The sequence below is a fragment of the Lissotriton helveticus genome, chromosome 12, assembly GCF_964261635.1.
Source record: "Lissotriton helveticus chromosome 12, aLisHel1.1, whole genome shotgun sequence".
NCBI classification, from domain to species: Eukaryota; Metazoa; Chordata; class Amphibia; order Caudata; family Salamandridae; genus Lissotriton; species Lissotriton helveticus.
In genome coordinates this window covers 467,737,359-467,759,777 of record NC_136073.1, presented here as the reverse complement: position 1 = coordinate 467,759,777, position 22,419 = coordinate 467,737,359, and the positions used below count along the sequence as shown (strand labels likewise).

Below are 22,419 nucleotides of genomic sequence, written 5' to 3'. Positions count from 1 at the left end.
AGGGAAGGGCAGTGCCTGGCCCTTCAGGAGGAGAGGCGGTCCAGTAGGAAAAGCACAGAATGTTGCCAGCATGAGAAACATCCACAAGGAGCAGACTTTCAAAGGCAGAGAAATTGTGAATTGACCCGTGTTGCAAGGTGTCTACCAGTTTCGCTGATTGGGTCCCATAGCAAACTGCACCAAGACATTCAACTAAAGAGCAACATTGTTTTGTCTGGCATCTATGCCATATGCTAACAGACTGGTGGACCACTGGTTGATGCTGAAGACGGCACGCAAGATGATCACCCACTGGAGATCCTGCCCAGGTCCTGTAACTGCTGGAACCAAGCGTCTGTCTGCATCCAGTTGGGACTGCCACACTTGCAGAGGACAAGCATCCACCATTCAGACCCTCCACGCCTACCCTGCCCAACAGCTCTTTTGCAACTGAAACTGGCTCCGCTGTCCTGCATCATCAAAGTCACTGCTGCAGGAGTGGGTTTGCATTATGCCCCCCACAGTGTCACATGTACTCTAGGCACAAAGACTTTTGCGATTTGGTTGAGCGGTTGTTCAAGAATGCAAGATCTATTCTCGGAAAACCCTATGGAAATATTTTACAACCTTGTGTAACAAATTTATATGGGACCCTATAAGGACATTGTTTTCGACTGTTTAAGATTTTTGATTTTTCTTTTGAGAAAACATGCAAAAAAAAACTGGTGGTGATTTTGAGATATACATATATGTGTTATTGACTTTCAAATACAGTATCCTTACATTATTCTATAAGAATATTTTTATTCTTATTCAAATCGTCCATGTTCATTTGAAAGGTTTTCTAAAACAATTCCTCTTGGAGTTTTTGGGTTGCTTGCATTATGTACCTATCTCCTGAAGGAAGACGGGGTTGCCTTCTTGTGTGTTACACTACGTGGAGAGAAGTCATTATAGTATCAAACTTTTTTTTTTTTTTTTTTTTTTTAGAAAGTAGTTTGTGTTTTCTTACTGAATATTGACTGCCATAATGAGGGGAAAGTAATTGGGAAATAGGAGAGCAACTGAGTCAATCGTTAAGAGACATAGTGGCAATGTGAATAGTTAAAGACCAGGCTTCTATGCCTCCCATCGCTCTCTTTATATTCCTATATTGTGCTCGAGTCAAGGGGAGGGTATATTTGATCGGACAGTTCCACTTTCGTCTGCTGAAGGATATCTGTGTTGTGGCTACATTAAGAGAATCTGGACTATTGTAATGCATATTTGGAGTGAATATTGGATGGTTGACTCTTGCTGTTACTCCAGAGGTAATCAATCACCCATAGGTCAGAGAAAGGCATGGTGGTAGGTTGGTTTGACTCCATCTATCAATCTTTTTCTGCCACCCTCCATGTATAGGCACATCTTTAAAATTGTTGTCACACGATGGGAAAGCTTCTGAACCTTCCACATGATACCCAATACTTTTCATGGAGGACAGACTACAAACACTACAATCTACCAACCAAGCGCAACTACCAAGATGATATGTTGTGTCCGAAAATGCAACCTCGCTCTCTTACACTGCTCAGCTTCCATTCATGCTTCAGCACAACCATGTCTGCTATGAAATGATGGCAGCACATTTCCATCCCTCACGTATAATACCCAGTATTTCCTGTATATGCCACACAATATCAACCATGAACCACAAACTGAATTGCTTTTTAGCGGATGACCCAAAAGTGCTTTGGCACCTTATCAGGGGCCCGAAGCACTATACAAACCTTGTAACACTAAGTAGTATAAGCTGTTAGATGTGCTTCTTCCCTGTGTTGTCCAACTCTTCCTGGATTCTGATGCCAAAAATCAATGTTCCGACCAGTGCGAAGTGGTCAACGCTGTGCTGGCGACTCCTGGCCAGACAGTCCTCTCCATCTGATCCCAATGCCTTAGGACCAATAGCAACATAGGAAACAAGGGAGAAGTGGGTTTCACTAAAGCAGGAGGAAGCCTAATGCAACAAGGGGAATAAGTTGGCATCTTTCTCCTCATCCACTAATTACAACTAGTTTTAAGAAGGTGGGCTTAGGAGGCAGCATGCGCAGGCTAGCATGTCTTCCATGGATCAAAACCAGCTTACTACGGAGGACCAAATTGTGCAGGATGCACCCAGGCTCAAATGTTCCCTACCATTACGTAAGCCATACACACAGAGCTCCCATGCATGATGAAGACAAAAGATTACAGTTTGGAGATTAAAGTGCCAGTACTCAATCTCCCCACAGCGACACTCGTTAACAATCTTGTTGTAGCATCCTGCTACAATAAACACAGACACTTATTGCCATATAACTTGGAGCTTTATTTTAGTACATCCAACCTGTCTCCTGTCCCTGCTCTAACTGCCTCTTCCTCGTGAGTTCCCTCCTCTTCCTGTCCACCCCCTAAGCTCCACCCATAACCACTAGCCTGCTAACTTCACTACATCTCCCCCCCTTTGTAACAAAACAAGCAACATACTGACTGTCTAGTCCATTTCTTCAATAAGTCTTTTGGGTGGACGTATGTCACGATGAGGTCGTGGTGACCTCATTCCCAGATTGGTATCACTCCTTGTTTCATTGATTGGACTAGTGTTCTCACGACTGACTGAAGGTGGTTCTTCCGAACCGGGAGTGTCCATTTCATTCATTGGGATATCAGTGGCATCGTGTGGCAATTTCTTGAAATGCGAAATATTTCTCGTGATTCGTCTCTGTTCTGATTCAGCAGTCACCATAGTTCCTTTCTTTTTCGTAACCAGTAACGGTTCGTCCTTGAATAGGCAGTCGGTCTTTTTCTGTTGTTCTTGCTTGACAAGCACCCGATCTCCTTCATGTAACGAGAGTGATCTCGCTCTTCTCCTGTGATCTGCATATGACTTCATTTTGTCTTTTCGGCGCTGGTCTGTCTTCATCATTTCTTGATGATCTCGAGTGGGTGACAATGATGGTCGTAATGCCCCTTCCCACGTTGGGATGCGATTCCTCATAGGACGCCCCAGCATGAGTGTTGCCGGGCATTTTCCTGTGGTAGCGTGAGGAGTTGTTCGGTAAGCTCGGAGGACCTCGTTGAGGGCGACTTGTAGATCTTTCCCTTCCGCTGTCGCATGTTGAAAAGTCTTTTTGAGCGTGGCCATGAATCTTTCAATTGTTCCATTGGCCTGTGGCTAGAGGGGTGTAATTTTACGATGATGGAAATCCAGGTGTTTCGCAAATGCTGCAAAGTCATTTCCATTAAATGGAGGTCCGTTGTCTGTCTTAACCGTGGAGGGAACGCCCCAGGCCGCAAAGACTTCGTCTAATACCTTGAGAGTGCTGACGGCATTTGTAGATGACACAAAACGTGCAATGGGGTACCTAGAGTGTTCATCGATGATGGCCAGCACATACTTGCCCGATGCCAAGGGTCCATAGAAATCAATGGCAATTTCTTGCCACACACCAGGTGGTAGAGGGGTCATGTTTAGGGGTGCTGGAGGATCACTTTTGCTCGTAAGTTGACAAAGATGACAGTCCTTCAAGGTAGCTTCAACCATTTGGTCGAGATATGGAAACCACACTCGTTCTCTCAATGCTCGCTTGGTTGACACAATACCCCTATGTCCTTCATGGGCAAGGGCAACCACTCCTTGTCTCAGTTGAGTGGGAATCACGATTCTCTGGTCTCGCAGTATTATGCCATCCGTGGTGGCTGACAGCTCACTGCACACATGCCGGAAGGCTTGCATTTCTTGTTTAAGGACCGGATCAGTCTCTGCATCCTGAGAATCATGCCTCCATCTGTTATGTCGAATCCTGCACAGGACCTTCTGCAGGATGATGTCTTGTGCTGTGCTTTCTCTGATGGTGTCCATTGGGATAGCGGGAGGAAGAGCCTGATCGGTCACAAAGTGTATGTACTCTTCCGCAATGGACGATTTAGAGACTGAAGATGTGGCCGGGTGTCTGGACATATAGTCAGCTGGGTTTTCTGACTTCCCTGGCTTGTGGATGATGGTGAATGTGTACTCCTGTAGTCGCAAACCCCACCTTTCGATTCTTGGGGGCATCTTGGATCGTGGGTTTCCGTAAATGGTAACAAGAGCCTGGTGATCCGTAATCAAAGTGAAATGTTTTCCATATATGAAGACATGAAAATGTTCACATGCCCACACTACGGCAAGACTTTATTTTTCTGGCTGCGAGTATGCCCGCTCCGGGTCAGTCAAGCTACGACTCGCATATGCAATTATCCGACGTGGGTCGGAGTCATTGTCATACTGTGCCAAGATTGCACCAAGACCAACGGGGCTGGCATCCACAGTAATTTCCGTTTTCCTCTTTGGGTTGAAATAGGATAAGTGATCCGCAGATGCTACCGCCTTCTTGATTTCCTTGAAGGATTTTTCACATTGGGGAGTCCACTCAAACGGCTGGCCTTGTTTGGTCAACAGGCGAAGGGGATGGCTGATTGTTGCGTAGTCCCTGATATAGCGAGCACCGTAACTGGCCATGCCGAGGAACGACCTGAGCTCACTGACGTCTTGGGGGCTCTTGGTGTTGTTCAGAGTCCCAATCTTGTCGGGGTCAGGTTTCATGCCAGCGCCTGAGAAGATATGACCAAAGAATTTTAGTGTGTCCTGATGGAATTCGCATTTCTCTTTGTTGAGGGTCAGGTTTGCTTCTAGTAGTGCGTGGCAAACACGATTGAGTGCGATATCATGTTCTCGCAGATCTGAGCCATAGACAAGGATGTCGTCGCTGTAGTTGAAGGCATTGGGAATATTCTGAATGACCTGTCGAATGGCTTCCTGGAATATTTCAGCTGCAGAGGAAACCCCAAAGCTTAGTCTCTTGTATCTGAACAACCCCAGGTGGGTTGCAAATGTGGTGATATATCTCGACTTTGCCTCCAATTCTAACTGGTGGTACCCCTTGTTTAAGTCCAACTTGGAAAATATTTTCGCTCCATTCAGGGCCGAAATATCACTCAAGTGCGGCCCCGGGTGTCGCTCCCTTTCAATTGCAGTGTTGGGCAGGCGCATATCTACACAGAGTCTGACTTTGTTGGCCGTGCCCTTTTTGGGAACAATAACTACTGGGGACACCCATGGTGTTGGACCCTCGGTGCGCTCGATGATGTCAGCAGCTAGCAAGTCCTGGAGTTCTTCTTCTACAGCGGTCTGGAGGTGAAATGGTACCCGTCGAGGGTGTTGAGCGACAGGTCTGATTTGTTCATTAATGTGTAATCGTACTTGGCAGTTCTTTAGCTTGCCTAGTCCTTGGAATAGTCTGGGGAAACTGGCGGGTCACATCTTGATTTCCGCTGACCTTGAAAAGGATTTCCACTAGATGAAGGCGTTCAGCTGTCGGGAGGCTCAGTAGACAGTCTGCTTCCGGGCCCTTAATGACGTGGATTACTGCTGGGATGGTTGTGTCCTCATGTTGGAGGGTCGTTGAAAACTTCCCGAGGCAGGGGAGTGGCTTCTTAGCCATCCATGTAAATACTCTGACTGGTGCAAAGGTCAGTGGAGGACGTGGCTTCATTCTTTCATATTCGGTGACTGGAATATAGTTCAGAGATGCACCTGAGTCTAGTACAAATTGCGTGTCATGATTGCCAACTTTGATATCCAGTCTGGGATATGTCTTGAGCTGGTCTTGATCTACAGCTAAGTTCAGATATTCAATGGTGTAAGTTGAGTCTCTGGATGACGGTCTCGATTCCTGGGATGGTGATCTCCGTTCCCACCTGGACCGACGTGACTCTCGGCTGGAGTGTGATGACCCAGGAGACTGTTCAGCTTGGTCTTGGACAGCTCGGGCATGATGCCTTCGAGTACCAGATCGGGACGTTCTCGGGGTACCTCTTCGTGAGTCGGGCTGAGCTGTCTTTGTGGCACCACTTCTTCTCTCCTTGTTGTATTCCCCACACATCGCTTCGAAGTGATTAGTTCGACCACACTTCCGACATCTTTGGCCCATGGCAGGACAGCTGTCTACATGGGGGTAATCGTACCCACAACGGAAACACTTCCTCACGTTCTCTGATCTCCTTTCCTTCTTCCACGGTTCTCGCCGCTGATGTCCTGATTGCTCTCGACGTGATGACGGACGTGATCTCCAGTGTTTGTCACTCGAGCGTCTTCGACTTTCATTCTTGGCGTGCACGCGTCGCACTTGTTCGCGACTTCCTTTGTGTCCCGTTTCGATGTCTGCTGCATATTCTTCTGCTTGATCAAATATTCGTGTCATCTCCTCTATATCATCAAGGCTATGTTCCTTTCTCAATAGTCGTCTCCTCAATTGGTCGGAGTGACATCCATCAATTATTTGTGACTTAATTGCGGCATCTGTCGAGAAATTGTCAAATGCACAATGCTTAGCTAGTCTTCTCAGTCGCATCATAAAAGCACTCATTGGTTCCTCTTTCCCTTGACGAGCCGAGTGAAATGTATGGCGTTCATAGTCAACATTCTTTTTGTGAAGGAATCTCTTGTTTAATGCGTCACGCACTTTGTCATAGGTGTCCGCCTCAGCGTCAGGAAGGTCTTTGATTATTTTGACTATCTCCCGCCCCGCCAAGTTACGCAGGGCAATCAACTTCTTTTTATCCTCAGTCACTTCTGATCCTTCAATATAATCCTCGAATTCTTCGAACCATTCTTGCCATTTGGGACCCATGGTTCCCCCAGTGGTCACTTTTAGGGGTTCAGGCGCTCGCAGGTGCGACCCACCTGGAACCTTAGGCTTGGCATCTGCCGGTGGCGGCTGATTTCTATCAACATCGGACATCTTTGCAGTGTTTGTTTGTGTCTTTGTCACACTCACTTGGTTTCACCAATGCTGGTCTCTTTGCCAATGTTTGCTTATTCCTGAGTACCAATGCTTGTTTATTTGCCAATGCTTGTTTCTTTCATCAATGCCTGACTTCAAAATGGCCGCCGTGTAACAGTCAAGGGGTTTGTCTTGAAACTTGCCTGACTTAAAGATGGCCGCCGCATCAACAGGCACGCAAGGGACACGAGGTTCTCTCTCTTCACTTCAGGACTCACCGACAGTTGCTCCCAGGGTCAGCATACTCCTGATTTGGCTCTCTCTGGTCAAGGCTGTAGTCAGGTGAGGTTGGGGTGGGCTCCCGCCTTACTTTGCAGAGTCCTTCGGCAGCGGCGTGCCAAAACCCACGCATCCGGCGTGAGGTTTTCCGACGCCAGGCACAAATTCACCGCGCTCAGCAGCACTTGACAGTGGACCTTCACGGGGGCAGTCCACACCAGGAGGCACTCTCTTTCGGCCACAGCAGTCCTCAGGTGAGCTTGGGGTGGGCTCCCAGCTCACTGTCACAGTTCCCGCTCTCACTTACGCCGACCGCATGCCAAACCTCACGCATCGGGCGTGAGGTTTTACTTTCACCGGTATTTAAGCTCCGGTTTGGCGCGTTTAGCCGCACTTGGCTGCAAGGTTATCGGGGCAGCGTCCTCTCCTCCAGGACACCTCTTCACTCGCCGTGTGGCACGGGACAGGGTCGGAGTGGGCTCCCGACTCGTGTCTCTTCACGGTTGCTGGGTCACAGTCACTTGCTCTCGGCCACAAACACCAGCCTTAGCTTTACTCGGCAGCGGAGCTCTTCCCTCGACGCTGCAGGAGACAGGGTGCCTTTCTGTGATCCTGTGGGCTGCGGTCAGTGCAATCCCACCCTCGTCGCCAGTTGTAGCATCCTGCTACAATAAACACAGACACTTATTGCCATATAACTTGGAGCTTTATTTTAGTACATCCAACCTGTCTCCTGTCCCTGCTCTAACTGCCTCTTCCTCGTGAATTCCCTCCTCTTCCTGTCCACCCCCTAAGCTCCACCCATAACCACTAGCCTGCTAACTTCCCTACACTTGTGTCCATACAAAATCAATTTGTTCCTACTAGGACCTGCCCATGTACAGCCTGGGTTGCTGGTCAGTAGCAAATAGCACTCATACAGGCACATGCATCAATATTGCTTTTTGCGATTCCATAATTGCGAAAACTAAGGAATCGCAAAATGCAATGCATCAAGAAATCACTGAAAAAATAGCGATTTCTTAATATTCCTTAATTGCGACTCGCAAATTGCGACTCGCAATTCAGGAATCCCTCCCCATTCATTCCTATGGGCCTAGAGGCCCACAGGAATGAATGGGAAGACATTCTCTATTTGCAATTAGCAATTAACGAATCGCAAATTTAGAATGCGATTTCAAGGGTGCAGGGGTGTCCAAAGGACACCCTGATGCACCCCTGAAATCAATCTGTGCACATATGTTGTGCACACACATGCCCTTTGAAAAAAGCACAAAAGTGCATTTTTCAAAGTTTTCGCAAATTACCAAGAGCTTCAACCTCATGTTAATTTGCTCCCCCTAATTGCGAGATTGCAATTTTTTAAAGTTTCATGCATTGCATTTAAGGAATTGCAAAATGCGATTCCTTAAATGCAATCGCAATTTGAGAATTCACAAATATTTGCGAATTCTCAAATTGCGAGGGCCTTCACCCTTCATGCATTCCAAAGGCAGATTTTGCAATCGCAAACGGCCGATTTTTGCGTTTCGCACCGTTTGCGATCGCAAAATCCTTTGATGCATGTGCCTGAAAAGGTGTACAATTTGGGTATCCCCTAGTCATCAGAATGCTGGCACACAATCATTAGCCACCTATTTGGTATATTATTTACGATGCAAGTTTAGCGGATGTATGACGAAACCACACAGTGATCAAGACTGGTGACAGTCGAAACCTGTACCAGTATTGAATAAATCTGCACTTACACTGTATGTTGACTACCTGAATATGCGCTCCCTGATTGGACTTTGTAATCTGAGAGACGTGTGTATATATATATATATATATATATATATATATATATATATATATATATATATATATATATATATATATATATATATATATGCCTTTACCATGCAGTACTGTACAATGAAATTCGTTGTAAAGCCATACGTGGGAAAGGCACATGCACTGTAAAAATCTTGTGTGGTAATGGTATGCGTGGTAACGGTACCTGCGTTGTAACAGCTGCGTTGAAATGGTAATGCGTGGTAACAGTCGCATTGTAATGGTTGTTTCAATAAGGAGCAAGATGGTGGAGTGAAGATGCAGATTAATCCATTAGAAAACTGAGACGAGCCACCCTGGAACACGCAGGTTGGTGGGCAGCATCAAATGTCAATCCTCCTACCTAAACATTCCAGCTACAAAGGAATCTGCGAATGGTTCTACAACAGATCAGCAGGTCATATGGTGCCAAATAGAAAGCACACTAAAACACTACATTTAGGTAAACTTAAAGGAGCATTTGTGAAATAGGTGATCGCTCTACAAAGGGCCTTCAAGTGTTGCGTCTTGGCCCTTGGAATTATGGAGTGGCTTTCCGAGCCAAGTCTTTCAAATTAACCCAGCAGCATTCAAAACATCTCTTACATTTGCTATTGGGCCCTTCAAACCTATGAGCTCGTTCTGTCCGGATGCAAACTGCATTTAAGCCAATTTTGGCATGAACTTACCTAAGGAGACGCGCGCCAACTGTGTTCACTCCTTGTTTGCAGTTGTACCTTCTGTTAAGTGCCACTTGAAATGTGTGATATTTCAATGGCTGATATGTTACAGCTACAGAACAAATTGTGCTTACTAGCCCATTGATCCAGGCGGCTGGTAAATACTGATATTCCTTTGATATTGGAACGGCTGCAGGCCAAACAGCAGATAATTTGTGCTACTTAGTCAATGGTCAGGTAAGCAATGAGTGTTTATTTGCTACGCGCTAGGCCACCAGCCAAATAGTACATATTTAGCCAACAGAGGGTAAATTGATAAATGTATTTCCCATTTGCAAATAGTACGTATTTTCTGTTATGTAGCCAGCAGCCGGGTAAAAGGGGGGTTTCTTGGCAATTTGCCAGGCTACTGGACAAATAGTGCTTAATGGTTGCCATTTTGCCACTGACCAGGAGAATAGTGAAGCTTCTTTTCTGTTTGTGTGACCACCAGCCACATAGTACATAATGTCTGATACTTGGGCACAGGGCAGGTACATTGCTAAGATTCTTTACTTTTACACGGCTGCCATCAAAGCAGAACATAAGCTCATTTAGCCGATGCACGTGTACATTGTGAAGTTTTCTGCTTATTGCACGGCTGCTACCTAAACAGTGCAGAATCTCTACTATTAGCCAGCAGCTGGGTAAACAGCTGAAAAAATTCACTATTTACTCAGTGGCTGAATAGCCACCACCATCATGTATACATTATTCACAAAAAAGTAAATATTTTTCAGCTTTTAATTTTTTTAAATTTTTTTAATTTTTTTTAAGTACTCCGGAATTAGAGTGTGCAAAATGAAAGCTTTTCACTCCCACTAAAAAGGTTTCTCTTGGCACAGTTTATATATTTTGGTTGCAGGTTGGTTGTTGTTGCGTATCAATAGCATTACACAGGTAGTAAAGGCCGAAATCCTAATTGTTGTGGAACGCCATGAAATGAAGACAATCTGCACTGTTGCGAGATGCAATATTATACTGCTGCCTTCAAAATTAAAATGGCGCTCAAACTGGATCTCAATGTAAGTAACAAGGACCCCCTGAACAAGGATTAGTTCAATTCCTAGGTCAGGGACAATTGAGCGAAGAAAAGAAAAACCTAGGCAATTACATATAGTTGTCCGCACAATGGTATATGGAAAGTTAACAAACCAAAGTAAATTCTGTCTTCAATAGCATCATTTATAATTTATAAAGAAATACAATTCAATAAAAACTGTGTGGAAACACAGTATATTTTATATTACACACAAAAAAATTAATAACATTTCACGTAAAGTAATAAAAACATTTAAAAACACAGGTACAAAAAGGGGTGTCAAAACTAGTGGCAAATTAATTGTCAAGCTGGATCTTACATGGACCTAGCAGGCATTTTTGGGCGGCTTGCATTAGGTGGCTGGAGCCTAGAAGATCTGTTCTTTTCCACTGTCATCAAACGCCCTTAGCACATTTTTGTAACCCCCTTTATTTTTTTTTTGCATTGCAATGGGCAATGTAATGTACAGCCTCGTGAAAATAAACTGCTGTTACCAAGTGTGAATGTATTGTATAAGTATGTGACAGGAATAGGTCACACAAGCTGCCCTTTCCGATGAACGCCCACGTTACAATTACAACACACTTTTCCATTTTTTTTTAACAACAAAGTGTAGAAGTGCCTTACCTGTCAGGGAGTAAATTACCAAACAGAACAACATGGAGACGGAAGACGTCATGACCCAGTTGAGCAGCCTCTGGTTCCGCATGCTGCTGTAGATGGCAATGGAGGACTCGTGGCACTGGAATGCGAAAGAAACACGCCCATTACGCACGCATGTGACAGCACTGTAGATTCAGGGCTTCTACCGAGCAGACTGTCCAAGGAAACAAGACAGACACTTCTCGCTACATTGCTACACCAGCTGTGGCAGCTAACTTTTTAGTTCATCTATTATTTTGTAAATATGTAACACTCGCTCTGAAGGAATCTAGTAGTTACACGTCATGTCACCTCTATCATGTTCCCTGTAATGTCTGATCTAATTTTACTTCACTTTATTGTAAATCGCTCTGACACCTCTGGGTACGCGCTATATAAAATCGCATACATAAATAAAACGTGTGAGAGGTGGAGGTCTTTCCTAGAGTTGAAAGCTGAAACCTAAAGGGTCGGAATAGTAGCCCATGAATCAAAGTGCTTACATTCATTTAATCACTGGTGCTCGACAATTCATTTTAAATTGATCAACTTGAATTAACCGCATAGGTTTTTAGAAAGTTTGCTTCAAAACCTACGAGTGCTCAGTTTTTTTTTTACACTACCATTTTGCCAAAAAACAAGTCGTGCAGAATGCAGTGGTCAGCATCGGGCGATCTGACTGGCGAGCAAAGTTCTCTAAAGTCGCTTGCAGGCACACACGCGAGCTGACACATACAGATACCCCCCCCCACGCATGCAGACACACCCCCACGCATGCAGACACACACCCTATGTGCAGACACCCCCCATGCCCAGACACCCTCCCATGCGCAGACACCCTCCCATGCGCAGACACCCCCCCATGCGCAGACATCCCTACGTCCAAACACCCCCCCATGCTCAGACACCCCCCTATGCGTAGACGCACCCCCATATGCGCGGACACACCCCTACGTGAAGACACCTCGCATGCGCAGACACACCCCCACGTGCAAACACCCCATGCGCAGACACCCCCCCATATGCGCAGACCCCCCCATATGCGCAGAGACACCCCCCCATATGCGCAGAGACAACACCACACGCAGAGACACCCCCCCACGCGCAGAGACACCCCCCACGCGCAGAGACACCCCCCCACGCGCAGAGACACCCCCCACGCGCAGAGACACCCCCCCACGCGCAGAGACACCCCCCCACGCGCAGAGACACCCCCCACGCGCAGAGACACCCCCCACGCGCAGACACCCCCCCACGCGCAGACACCCCCCCCACGCGCAGACACCCCCCCCACGCGCAGAGACCCCCCCACGCGCAGAGACCCCCCCACGCGCAGAGACACCCCCACGCGCAGAGACACCCCCCACGCGCAGAGACACCCCCCACGCGCAGAGACACCCCCCACGCGCAGAGACACCCCCCACGCGCAGAGACACCCCCCACGCGCAGAGACACCCCCCACACGCAGAGACACCCCCCACGCGCAGAGACACAGACACACCTACTGAGGTAAAACTGGCGCTTTAGTATGTTGCGCTCTGCAACGTTTCCATATAATTTTTTCTTTCTCTATCTTTTTACTAGCACACTCTAATCCTCCAAAAATATGCATAATTGCCTGCTACTTTGACTATTTTTTATTGCTGTTTTGGAGATGTTTATCTCTCGCCATGCCCTCATGAGTGCGCTTCCATGACTTTTGCTGAGATTGTATCTTCACTTCATTTTTACTATGTTTGGCCATATTGAGAGCTTTTACTGGGAGTCTTCACATGAACTCTTACTCATTACTTTAAACCTACTGCTGTCCGCTTTAAGTCTTCTACAGAGAAGAAAAATGTACTCTTTTTCTACTTATGGGCAGACTAGGGTCTCCATTAAATGTGATTTTTCATCCTTCTCGATGTTCCACGATGGCCAGTGACAACTCCTTTCATATTAAAGCTTCCTCTTCTGGCACAACACCTAAAAGGGCTAAGAACGATCCCCCTTCACCCATTTTGTCGTCACATAACCCTGTCCTTGATTCTATTCTTGACGAGGTGAGGGGGCTGAATGTCTTTATGTCCACTACCATGGATAAACTCCAGCAAATTCAAAATAGATGGATCACATTGGAAGCAAAGGTATTTGGTATGGAGTAACGTATTAGTGATATACAGGATGACTACCAAAATTCCTATTCTGGAGCAAGAGGTTCAGCCTCTTAAACTTCACACTAAGGACCTTGAAAATCGCAATACTCGCAATAATCTCGCTCTTTGTGGCTTATCAGAAAATTGGAAGGTCCAGACATTCTCCTTTTTCTTAAAAAATTCTGTCAGAGCTCTTTGATCTTCCTCTAGAACCTTCACTGAATATCCAATGTGCTCATCGCTTGGGTCATCTTCAACCGAACTCTGTTCGACGTAGAGGAATTCTAATGCTATTTTTGGAATTCACAAACCTTATGCGCGTCTTACTGGCAGCAAAGGTGAAACGGCGACTTGCTTGGGCTGGTCAAACCATTTTTCTCTTAAGATATATCCAACACCACCAATGCCAGAAGGAAGGAATTTCTTGCACTTCGTCTTCAGATGAGACAGTTGAACATTGGTTATGGTATCTTACATCCTTCCTTGTTTAAAATTACTCATAATGGCTCCTCCCGCTCATTTGATGACCCTGTCAAATTGAGGTCTTTGTTGCTAAGTCTCTCATCTTCTATGGATAGCTCTACTCAACGTCTTTAATTTCTCTCCCTTATCTCTCTCTAAATAGATTTCTTATGGCTGTTACTTCTTTTATTTCTTAATTTTGCTCCTTTTTTGTTCCATCTGTTCTAGGTGCAGTTACGCTCCATGCTTATTTCGTTCACTCTCTCAGATCTGGATATCTTTCCTTGATCTATTTTTTCCTTCATATCCTATTTTCTTCATCTATTCTTTTCCGTTTCTTTTCTCTTTTTGACAATTTGTTGCTTTATGCACGTACCTATTGTTATTTGTCTTACATTTTGTTTTTTGTATTCATTTAATAAGTGGTGTTTTTCTGCTTCCAGTTGTTCTCCTAAAGTGTTTCATCTTCATCCATGTGTTACCCTCCCTTCCTTCCATTATGTGTAATATTGTCACGTGGAATGTTGTGGTCTTGGAAACCCGTCAAAAACAAAAAGGCACTGTCTTGTTTGTCTAAACTGAATTCTCACGTTTCATTTATTCAAGAAACGCATTGTAATGATATAGAATTGCTTAAATTGAAAAGACAATGGGTAGGTCAAGCTGTTTATTCTCCAGCCTCTAATCGGAAGGGTGGTGTTGCTATACTATTTCATAAATCGATACATGTACAAATTTTATCCATGCAATGTGATAGTGATGGACGCTGGATAATGGCAAAAGTTTTTCAAAATAAAGAACTTGTCTAATCGAATATTTACGGCCCTGTTAAACCAGACCATGACTTTTGGAATAGTATTAAGATTTGACTTTCCTCAATTGATAGCCCAAATATTGTTGTTGCTGGGGATTTTAACCAATGGTTGGACCCATTCTCAGATAGACAATTCAAATGTAAATTTAATCCGGATAAAACTCATAAATCATTTCAATCTGCCATTGCCTCACGTTCATTATATGATGTTTGAAGGACCTGTAACACTGATTCCCTTGAATTTACTTTTTTTCTCTAATGTTCATCATACTCGTTCTAGAATTGATTATATTTTGTTTAGCAAACCCTTTTTCCCATCTATTCAATCCTCTGAAATTGGATCTATTTTTATCTGATCATGCTCCCGTTATTTCTGTTCTTGACCTTTCCCTGAGTTCTCCTAAATTTGGTTGTTGGAAACGTAATAATTTTTTGTTAACAGACACTGCTTTTGTATCTGAAGCTACTACTTTAATTAACCCTTTTTTACTATTAATAAACCTTGGGAAACTTCCATTCCTAATAACTGGGATGCCTTTAAGGCCTCCTTCCATGCCTTTACTATTGCATATTCAGCAAAAAAGAAAACTGCTAAGGCCAAGTATACAACTTTACTACAACAACTCAAACTACTGGAACATAAAATATTTTACCTCTAGATCTTCCTGTGTTCTTCATGAATTAATAAAGGCCAAATCTGCTCTTAACAAGCTTGCTACAATTTATGCATGTAATGCCCTTCTTAAAATTAAGTCCAAGTATCACGGGGGTCAAAATAAAGCTGGCAAGATGCTGGCCAACTACTTAAAAATTAAATCTGAATGTAAAAATATTGGTCCTATTCTAAATGAATCCACTAATAATTTAGACTCCTCCGATGATATTGCTATTGCTTTCTATGATTATTACCAACCATTATATTCTGAGAATACGAATCCCTCTAATAAAAATGTACACACCTTTTTTTCAGGCCTCCCTAAGCCCCCTACGCTTCTTGATGAATTTGCATTACTAGAAAGAGAAGTTACTTTTCAAGAAATAGCGGATGCCATTAAATCCTTAAAAAAAATCTAAAGCACCAGGTCCTGATGGTCTTTCTTTTGAATTTGTTTCTACTTTTTCCACTATTTTTGCTCCCAAACTTCTGGCCCTTTTCAAGTTATTTCTTGCTGATTTTAAAGCTTGTGGCTCATTTATGGAGGCCCTGATTGTCCTTATTCCCAAACCTGATAAAGATCACTCTGTCTGTAAAATTTATCGTTCCATTTCATTACTTAATTATGATTGTAAGATATTTGCTGAAAATCCTTGCCTCCAGACTCAAGAATATTATTCCATTATTGGTTAAAACAGATCAAGTTGGGTTTAAGGGCAGATTGGCTGCTGACAATGCTCCCGTGTTTGCTAATGTTATCTCCTTCTGGAGGAAGTACAAATCTTCACTTGCAGCATTGTCCCTAGATGCCGAGAAGGCTTTTGATCGTATAAACAGGCAATTTATGTTTAATGTTTAATACACTTCAATGGTTTGGCCCAAATTGTACTTCGTATGTTAAACTGTTATATTCTTTTCCCCGTGTTAGTATTTTTGTAAATAGCCATTTTTCTAAATTCTTTCTGTTGTATAGAGGTGCAAGTCAAGGTTGCCCCCTCTCACCCATGTTATTTGTTTTATGTCTTGGACCTTTCCTTGAGCGCATTCAAGTTAATTCACTTATTTCTGGCTTTACACATAATTCTATAGAAACTAAGTTATCAGCATACACTGATGATATTCTGGTATATATGTCTAATCCCAATACCTCCCTTCCTCCCTTTTTGGATGAGGTTCAGCTGTATTCCAGTATCTCTGGATATAAATTGAACTTTTCTAAAACAGAAGTCTTACCCTTGAACTCTCTCTGCTATCAATATATGTTTGATAATACTAATTTTACCTGGTGTACCACAAAAATTAAATTCCTTGGTATTTGGTTTTCTTCTACCTTAACTACCACCATTAGTTTCACGTTTAATGCACCAACTACCAAAATACACTCACTCCTTTTTTTAGTCCCCTCTTCTTTGTCATGGTGGGGTAGATTAGATACTATTAAAATTATGATTGTGCCCCATGTCCTTTATACATTATCCACATTACCTTTTTGATTCTCGGTTTCATATTTTTCACAGATTAATACTATTTGTACAAAATTCTTATGGAATAACAAACACCCCGCATTTCTCTTATGAAACTTAAATGTCCCGAAACAGAAGGCGGTGTGCGTTGTCCTGATTTTAAATCCTATCATTTTGCATTTTTAATATGTTAATTTTTTGCCTTAACTTGATTTTGCGAATATCCCTATTCCTCGTTGGATTGTTTTTGAGCGTTCCCTATTAAAAGATTTTTCTTTTCGAAATAGAATATATATGTCTAATTGCACCTTCATATCAGATAATCCTATATTAAAATACTCAACCATTTTTATATAATATTTTTTCTGATGGTCTAGATTTATATCAATGTTTTTTGTCTTCCAATATCTGGTCTAATAAATTCATCAAATATAAACTTACATCATTTTATTACAAACACTGGAAGGAGAAGGGAATAATTTTTATTCCTCAATTAATCCAGCATAATTCAGTTTTTTCCTTCCATGAATTACAATTACAATATAATTGACCCGATTCATTTTTTAATGAGTATCTTTTAATATCAACAGCTTTGCAGTCTTATTTATCTTCTAACAATTTCTCTTTAGCTTCTCCTTTACTCACTTCACCCTCACCATTATACAGTGTTTCTGAGGAACATAGGCCTAAGGCTGCCTCTATTTATAAAATGTTGTTATTACCCGTTATTGAACGACCTTAATCCCATGTAGAATTACTCTGGGAAGCAGACTTATCTGTGTCACTTCCTATCTCTTCTTGTGATAAACCATGGCTCAAGTTATTTAAAACTTGTATTGCAGCACGTATTACTCAATCCTTATACTTAATTTATAGTAAAGCTGTTATCACCCCTGTTTGTATATCCAAGTTTTCCCCTACTTTCTCGTCCCTATGTTGTTCTTGTTCCGAGTCCACTGGGACTTTAATTCATCAACTTTATGATTGTTCTAATGTATTGAAGTATGCAATCTATTTGGTCTAAATGTATGAAAATATGTTAATGTAATATTCCATTATCAATACAAAATGTTTTTCTAGGTTCCTCCTCACCCGATTTTGATGTTTCTAATCATATTTCTTTGAAGTTTGGTTTATTTATTGCTCTAGCATTTATAGTTATTCTGTTCTGTTGGAAAGAGAACTCTAAATTATCATTATTAACTTGCTGGAACTTTATTTGTGACGAACACAGAATTGCTACTGTTTCTGCTCTTACTCTTTCCCAGAAAATTAAATCGGAAAGGGCATTTGTTACTTGTGCAATGCCAGCAGCGGGCGAAGTGGTGGCACGTGGGAAGTTCTAAGCATTACCCAGATGTTTTATGAGGTTGGAGCAGTGGCATAGCATGCAATAAAAAACACAGTGAACCATGTGAATTAGACAGGGAACAAGTCCTATAAAAAGAAGTGGGGGGGACTGACAATATGCAAATGACCGCATGACGTCACGTGCTGAACGTGTCCTGGTGTCTGAAAATTACACCGGGGCACGTTCAGCATTATTCTGTGGGGCCCTGCTTCTTGGCAGGGGGGACGGCGTCCACCATGTGAAAAGAGTGGGGACGCAGTGTGCCTGCGTGTACCCCCGACTCGAGCCCTGTAAACAGGGATGCACCATTCATGAAGCCCTTGGAGAGCCCAATACTTTGCAAGTAATCTTTTGCTCCAAAGATCACTGTACTTCCATTTAGGCCTTGGTTATTAACAACTGCTGTCCATAAACATTCAGTTCAAAAACATATGTTTATTCAGATCTTGGTCTTTTAAACAAGAATTCTTAAAACAAGATAAAATACCAACAAAATGATTCAATATAAAACTCAGTGTAACTATACGTTTAAAACTCATTCCATCCAGCCAATAAAACATTCTCTAAAATCATCCTGAAGAGTAAAACAACTCAATATGGCTGTCTTCATTTATCATTAAAAAATGTAACAGATAGAATAAATGTTTTTAAGAAACAACCTATGGAACAAGCCACATCCAGAAAATCTCGTTTTTATAAACGTAGGTTTAAAACAGGAATTCAGTTGGGCAGAGAACCACAAACAATCAACTAGAATGTACATTAGAGCTCACTTCATGACACCAAACTTGCAAATTCTACCTTCACCTAACAGAGAATCTCCTCTTTCTAACATTTGGACTTGATTTAACCCTTATCTACCCGGTGACCCTTGACCCTGCTTCAGGGCCGGTCGCTCCTCGCACTGCGCGACTCCCTGTGAGTGTGCCCAGGCTTCCTCCTACTGCCGCGAGTTCGCCGCTGCCCTGCAGCTGAGTATTCTGGGCTTTGTTTTTGGTTTCTCTGTGCCTGTATTTGTCGCCGCATTTACTGTATTCGTGACTTGCCCCCTCGTATTTTTGGTTTCTCTGTGCCTGTATTTGTCGCTGTATTTTCTGTATTCATGACTTTCCCCTTCGCCTCCGTTTCCCGCTCTGTTCTCCCCCGCTGCCCGCCCCTTTTTCTTCTGTACCCCCTTTCCCATTCGCCTCCCCGCTCCCGCCTCCCAGCTGCTCATTCCTCCCACTTGGCCATTTATGGCGGAGTCCACGCAGCGCTGAGCTGTGACCCTTGACCCTGCTTCAGGGTCGGTCGCTCCTCGCACTGCGCGACTCCCCGTGAGTGTGCCCAGGCTTCCCCCTACTGCCGCGAGTTCGCCGCTGCCCTGCAGCTGAGTATTCTGGGCTTTGTTTTTGGTTTCTCTGTGCCTGTATTTGTCGCCGCATTTACTGTATTCGTGACTCACCCCCTCGTATTTTTGGTTTCTCTGTGCCTGAATTTGTTGCTGTATTTTCTGTAATCGTGACTTGCCCCCTCGCCTCCATTTCCTGCTCTGTTCTCCCTCCCGCTCCCCGCCGCTGCTCCCCTGCAGCCCGCCCCTTTTTCTTCTGTACTACCTTCCCATTCGCCGCCCCGCTCCCGCCTCCCAGATGCTCCTCCCTCCCACTTCGCCATTTATGGCGGAGTCCACGCGTACGCGCAGCGTACGCGTGCAGCAAGTGCGCCAAAGGCAAGCCTGTCTACTCCCGTCCGCGCCTGTACCGCGCCCAGCGCCAGGACCCCTGGCCCTCAACGATACCAGCCCACCCGACTGACTTACGACGCCGCCACCCTCCACGAACTCAACACCGGCCGGAACCCCGCATGGCACTGAGCCACCCCAAAACTCACCCACGGACCCTTCACATGCCAAGCCTGCAAATTCACCTGCCTCTGAACCTGCACCGCACCCGCCAGGCCAGGCACCAGCAACTATCACCTCAAGTGCATCCTGCTCAACACCCGCTCCGTCCCCAGGCACGCCGTCGAACTCTGGAACCTCCTCGACACAACATCACCAGACGTCGCCTTCCTCACAGAAACATGGATGAACGCCTCCTCAGCCCACGACATCGCCATAGCCAACCCGGATGGCTACAAGATCACCCGGAGGGACCGCATCAACCAAACCGGAGGAGGCATCGCCATAGTCCACAGAAACACCAACCACATCACGAACAACTCCAAAGACACCCTCACCGCCGATGAGCACCTTCATTTCCAGATACACACCGACCCCAAGACCACCCTCAGATGAACTCTCATCTACAGACCCCCGGGACCACGCACACAATTCAGCGAAGCCATCGCAGACTTCATCAGCCCGCACGCCCTCACCTCCTCAGACTACATCCTCCTAGGGGACCTCAACTTCCACCTGGAAAACAACAATGACAACACCACCACCACCCTGCTGGACAACCTCGCCAACCTCGGACTCAAGCAACTGGTGAACACCCCCACCCACAACGCCGGCCACACGCTTGACCCAGTCTTCTCCTCCAGCAAGCACATCTCCTTCAGACACTCCACCGGACTACACTGGACAGATCACAGCTGCGTCCATTTCAACTTCAGGAGAACCACGACCCACCACCACCACCCGCAACAGGCTCCCCGAAGAAGCTAGAGCAAGATAACCGCAGACCTGCTCACCACCTCCCTTAGCCAGAACCCTCCCACCAACACGACTGACCCCAACAAAGCAGCCCGCAACCTCACACAGTGGCTCACCAACTGCGCCAATGACATTGCACCGCTGAAGAATCCTCCCAGCAGACCCGGCAGCAAGAAAGCCTCATGGTTTACCAACGACCTCAAAAACTCCAAGCAATCCTACCATACCCTCGAGAAAGCCTGGCGCCACAACCAGTCAACAGAAAACATGACAGCCCTCAAGAACGCCATCCGCAAACACCACCAGCTGATCCGAACCACCAAAAGGACAACATTCAGAGAACGACTAGACACCCACAACAGCAAAGAACTCTTTGGCATCGTTAAAGAGCTCTCCAACCCCAGCGCCTGCAACAACGACATCAAACCCTCGCAAGACCTCTGCGACTCACTCGCCTCGTTCTTCCACTGCAAGATCGCCGACATACACAACAGCTTTGGCGCACAGACCAGGCACCCAAACACCGAACCAGTGCCCCCCACCACCACCCTCTGCACCTGGACCTCGGTCAGCACCGGAGACACCACCCGCAAGATGAACACCATCCACTCCGGCTCCCCAACAGACCCCTGTCCACTCCACATCTTTAACAAAGCCGACGCCACCTTCGCACCCCAACTCCGGGACATCATTAACAGCTCCTTTGTATCCGCCACCTTCCCAGAGAGCTGGAAACATGCAGAGCTCAACGCCCTCCTGAAGAATCCCACCGCGGACGCCAAGAACTTTCGCCCATCTCGCTCCTCCCTTTTCCTGCCAAAGTCATCGAGAAGACAGTCAACAAACAACTCTCCGATTTCCTCGAGACAAACGGATCCCTCGACCCCTCGCAGTCCGGTTTCCGAGCAAACCACAGCACCGAGTCCGCCCTCATCGCAGCTACCAACGGCATCAGGTCCCTGCTCGACAACGGGGAAACAGCTGCCCTCATCCTCCTGGACCTCTCAGCAGATTTCGACACCGTATGCCACCGCACACTAATACAGTGCCTCAACAACGCCGGAATCCAAGGGAAGGCCCTGGAGTGGATCATCTCGTTCCTCTCCGGAAAAACCCAGAGAGTCCGCCTCCCTCCCTTCCGATCCACAGCCACCGAAGTCATCTGCGGCGTTCCTCAAGGATCCTCGCTCAGCCCCAACCTCTTCAACGTCTACATGAGCCCCCTCGCAGCCATCACACGCCCACACAACCTAAACATCATTTCCTACACTGACGACACCCAGCTGATCCTCTCCCTCACCAACGACTCCGCCAGAGCCAGCCTCCAGGAAGGAATGAAAGACGTCGCGGAATGGATGAAGCTCAGCCGTCTGAAACTGAACTCAGACAAGACGGAAGTCCTCATCCTGGGACCATCCCCCTCTGCCTGGGACGACTCCTGATGGCCCCCTGCACTGGGCACCGCCCCCAAGCCCACAGACCATGCACGCAACCTGGGCTTCATCCTGGACTCCTCCCTCACGATGACCAAACAAGTCAACGCCGTCTCGTCATCTTGTTTCAACACCCAGCGCATGCTCCGAAAGATCTTCGGGTGGATCCCCACCGAAACCAGAAAGACGGTCACCCAGGCCCTCGTCACCAGCCGA

The 22,419-nt window shown here is 45.4% G+C and overlaps 1 protein-coding gene across 2 annotated transcripts in view; it reads right to left on the bottom strand.

Moving 5' to 3' along the window:
- The window catches only part of SLC38A8 (solute carrier family 38 member 8), a 401,988-nt gene that overhangs the window by 98,979 nt on the left and 280,590 nt on the right, over positions 1-22,419 (bottom strand). For both annotated transcript variants that reach the window (XM_078671218.1, XM_078671219.1), the window contains exon 6: positions 11,241-11,355. In XM_078671218.1, coding sequence (XP_078527344.1) covers positions 11,241-11,355 — 115 coding nt within the window. The remainder of the gene's footprint in view (positions 1-11,240; positions 11,356-22,419) is intronic.